The sequence below is a fragment of the Austrofundulus limnaeus genome, unplaced genomic scaffold (assembly GCF_001266775.1).
Source record: "Austrofundulus limnaeus strain Quisiro unplaced genomic scaffold, Austrofundulus_limnaeus-1.0 Scaffold6, whole genome shotgun sequence".
NCBI lineage: Eukaryota > Metazoa > Chordata > Actinopteri > Cyprinodontiformes > Rivulidae > Austrofundulus > Austrofundulus limnaeus.
The window spans coordinates 4,752,157-4,755,782 of NW_013952408.1; the positions used below are offsets into that span (position 1 = coordinate 4,752,157).

The window sequence follows — 3,626 nt, forward strand, 5'->3', positions numbered from 1 at the left end:
AAAAAAAAAAAAAAAACGCTCTTGCATAATTTAAAAACGAAGACGATTATGCATTCACAGACTAAATTGTTAAATCTTCACAGATTACGAATGAGATTGAGCTGCACAGGACCCTGTCGCACAAGCATGTGGTGAAATTCTCTCACTATTTTGAAGACCAGGAAAACATCTACATATTCTTGGAGCTTTGCAGTCGAAAGGTAACTCTCCTGAATGTTCGCTCTGGCACTGCTTGTTCTGCTTTACCCTATTTTATTACTTTTTTTAAATATATCTGTTTGTCTTCCAGTAAATGCTGCTTTAAATGTATTTTTTGTGAATCTTAAGTTTAAACAAATCTCCACTTGGTCATTTTGAAAACGTGCTGCAGTGATTGCTCATGATATAACAGTGACTAAAGAAACCCATGGGGTTAGCTTTACTAAATGTGGGTTAAGGTGGGGTTGTTTCAGTCTCACTGACAGATTCAGGTTTTTTATTTAATTCCTTGTTTTGTCTCGACAGTCCCTGGCACATATTTGGAAGGCGAGACACACACTGACAGAGCCTGAGGTCCGGTATTACCTCAAACAGATCATCTCCGGCCTCAAGTACCTCCACAGCAGGGGGATCCTGCACCGAGATCTCAAACTAGGTATGTTTGGGGTGGCGTGACTGTAAGGATGTGGGATGCAAGAAAAGCATCCCAGGAATCCGACATGACTTTAGTCATCCACGTGTCATCTGTGGAATGCTGACTTAACGAAAGCTTTTTTTTTTTTTTTTTTTTTTTTCAGGGAACTTCTTTGTCAACGAGAACATGGAGCTCCGTCTGGGAGACTTCGGCCTCGCTGCCAAGTTGGAGACGGTCGAACAGCGAAAAAAGTTAGTATTCTTGAGGGGGGAAATTATTTTATCAAAGCTGTGGTTAAAATGTTTTAGTTGTAACAATATTAAGCATTTCTCAGAACATGTTGTCCCCTCTTTTTTTTTTATTTTTTTATTCTAAGAACCTTAACTCAAACCCATTACATCAGTCTAAGCACTTTGTTCCTCCTACAGCTTTCCTCCAGTAAGCACCTAACTGAACCGGTTTCTAAGTGGCAGTTGACTGTAGAGTTCACATCAAAGTTTCAATACTTGTTTGACTTCTTCCTGTGGAAGACCTGGGAGGGGGAAAAAAAAAGAATGCTTCAACCACATCTACTGTGCTTATTGCAAAACTGAGACTGTTTAGAATTCTTTGAGGTATTAAGTGGAAGCGTTTGTGTCTCAGAACGATCTGCGGGACTCCAAACTACCTGGCCCCGGAGGTGCTTAACCGGCAGGGTCACGGCACGGAGTCTGACGTCTGGTCCCTCGGATGTGTCATGTGAGTTTTTTTTTTTTTAATTTACAATTTGAGCTTCACTCTGGCAGAATTTGAGTTTCTGATCTTGTGTTAACCCAGATGATGTGAATAGGCTGACMGTGGTTTCTCTGGTTTCTTCATAGGTACACACTGATGTGTGGCAACCCTCCATTTGAGACTCTAGACCTGAAAGAGACGTACAAATGCATAAAAGAAGTTCGGTACAACTTGCCCTCCACAATCTCCCCTTCTGCACAGAGACTCATCTCGGGCATTTTACAAAAAGCCCCCAGCGACAGACTCACCCTGGACCAGATCCTCAACCACGAGTTCTTCAAAGTATGCAAAACGCCGCTGTGAACTTAGTTCTACTTGTTTTAGAGCTTTTAACTTATGATTATGTGCTTCCGCTTGTCCTCACCGTCCCGTTTCTCCCTTCGGATTTCAGGGCTTCACTCCTGACAAACTTCCTCCCAGCAGCTGTGTGATGGTGCCAGAGCTCCATCCTCCGAGCCCTGCCAAGAAATTCTTCACTAAAGTCGCCAAGAGCCTCTTTGGCAAGAAGAAAGCTAAAGGTAGGCTGCAGCAGTAAACTTCAAAAGATGCCCAAAACTAATAATAAACCTGCTGGACTGTATATTTTGTCGAGTCTTTTGAAAAATGCCTTTTTTTTTTTTAAACTCGTGAAATGTTCTGTTTGTGCAGCGGAAAAGATACCAAATGAAGAAAAGGATGACAAAGACATTTCCAAGCTGGTGTCGGGCATCGTCAAGTGTTCCATCAACCGGCAGATAAGCTACAAAACCGTGGGATCCAATGAGGTAGGTCTTTTTTTATTTATTTATTTTTGACCACTCTTTCAAGGGAAATTTCCTTTTTTATTTTTAAAGGAAAAGGGTTTAAAATTGGTAAAAGCTCAGTTTTTTTAAATATAAAGCAAATTTGCAGCAATTGGTGTTGCCCTACAGATATGGTTTGTCTAAACTGAAAGGAATTATAGCCAAAATGGTGCTGGCTAGTTTCCATGTACAGATTGTGGAAAGTTTTYAGTTTTCCTGTTGCCATATACAATCAAGTGATTTTTAAAAAGGCTGTWATCATAATTGGAGCAACTAAAGGCCACAGCAACAGAATGCAMACTTGGCCAATCCCCTAATCAGGCTGGTTTAGTTTCTATTTGTAGAGGCCGATAAGAACTGCATTGTTTTTCTTTCTGATGTGAAAGGCTCTTTGTCAATGTAAACCAGTTCTGAGAACCTTTTTTTTTTTTATAAATGTAGTTTGCCTTCTCTGGAAAACGAATATTCTCTAATGTCAAAGTGCACAAAGTAGCTCTTAAAAAACCTTTTTTAGCTTGAAATCAAATATGACTACTCTTAGAAATGTTTTTGTTTGTGGTAAACTAACATACAGAGCTATAAGCCAATGGAGCAGTGTGTGCAAAGTTTCTCCTCTTTGCAAGAACAAGAAGCTGCACTGCATTTAAAAAAACTCAAAACCAAAGGGGCGCCAACAAGCGTGTGGTAGAAGCTGCGACTTTGATGCTTGATCTTGGGAAAAAAAAACGTACACGCTTTTGGAGAACTGCTTGCGCGAYGACTTAAGTTTTTGTCGTTTCGATGGCACCGATTTTTGGCACAGATTCTTTAGCACCGTGTGTTTTTTTGGTTGTGTGTAATCCTGTCTTGTCCTGCTGCTCAGGTGCCCTCTCCCTCTGGTCAGCTGGTCAGCACTGTGCCTCTGGAGCAAACTCCAGCTGAGGAGGAATCCAGAAAATCCATCTCTCGCTCTTTCAAGGGCACCATGGCTAGCAGCAGTGAACGTAGGTTTCACTTCCTTTTTAAAGCCTTATTTGGTTCGCACTACTTGTTGGTTTTTTGAAATTTCACATTTTTGTCTCTCTTGCTTCCCTCTCCAGCATGTGAGGACGTCCTGACTCCCACAGCTGTCGCAGAAGCTGCCATGAAAGTTCTCAAAAATTGCCTGGCCACCATGCCGATAGGTGAGCTTGAAGTACTTTGGATGATGATTATGTTGATTTAGCAGGTTGAGTTTTACATCAGTATTACCATACAGCCTGTACTTTTTTATAATTTGGATCACTTGGCAGCAAAATGCAGCAGCTTGTCTTGTCCAGAGAACATAGTTTTGTTAGATACAGAATCATTCATGTAAATAGGTGCTCTTCCAGGATCATTTGTTTCGTTTGTTCCCGTTGCCGTGGCTGTTTAAGTCCTTGAAATACTGCTGGCTCATGCAGCCTTGAATTCATTTCAAGCTTTGCATTTATAAACAC

General features: G+C 41.1%; 1 protein-coding gene across 2 annotated transcripts in view; it reads left to right on the plus strand.

The window, feature by feature from the left end:
• The window catches only part of plk3 (polo-like kinase 3 (Drosophila)), a gene marked incomplete at its 5' end in the record, with an annotated part of 6,411 nt that overhangs the window by 573 nt on the left and 2,212 nt on the right, over positions 1-3,626 (plus strand). The window contains 9 exon segments of one of the 2 annotated variants that reach the window (XM_014031567.1): positions 84-200; positions 505-634; positions 777-864; positions 1,256-1,351; positions 1,474-1,669; positions 1,779-1,905; positions 2,036-2,151; positions 3,032-3,152; positions 3,249-3,332. In XM_014031567.1, the coding sequence (XP_013887021.1) occupies positions 84-200; positions 505-634; positions 777-864; positions 1,256-1,351; positions 1,474-1,669; positions 1,779-1,905; positions 2,036-2,151; positions 3,032-3,152; positions 3,249-3,332 (1,075 nt within the window). 2 annotated transcript variants of the gene reach the window in all.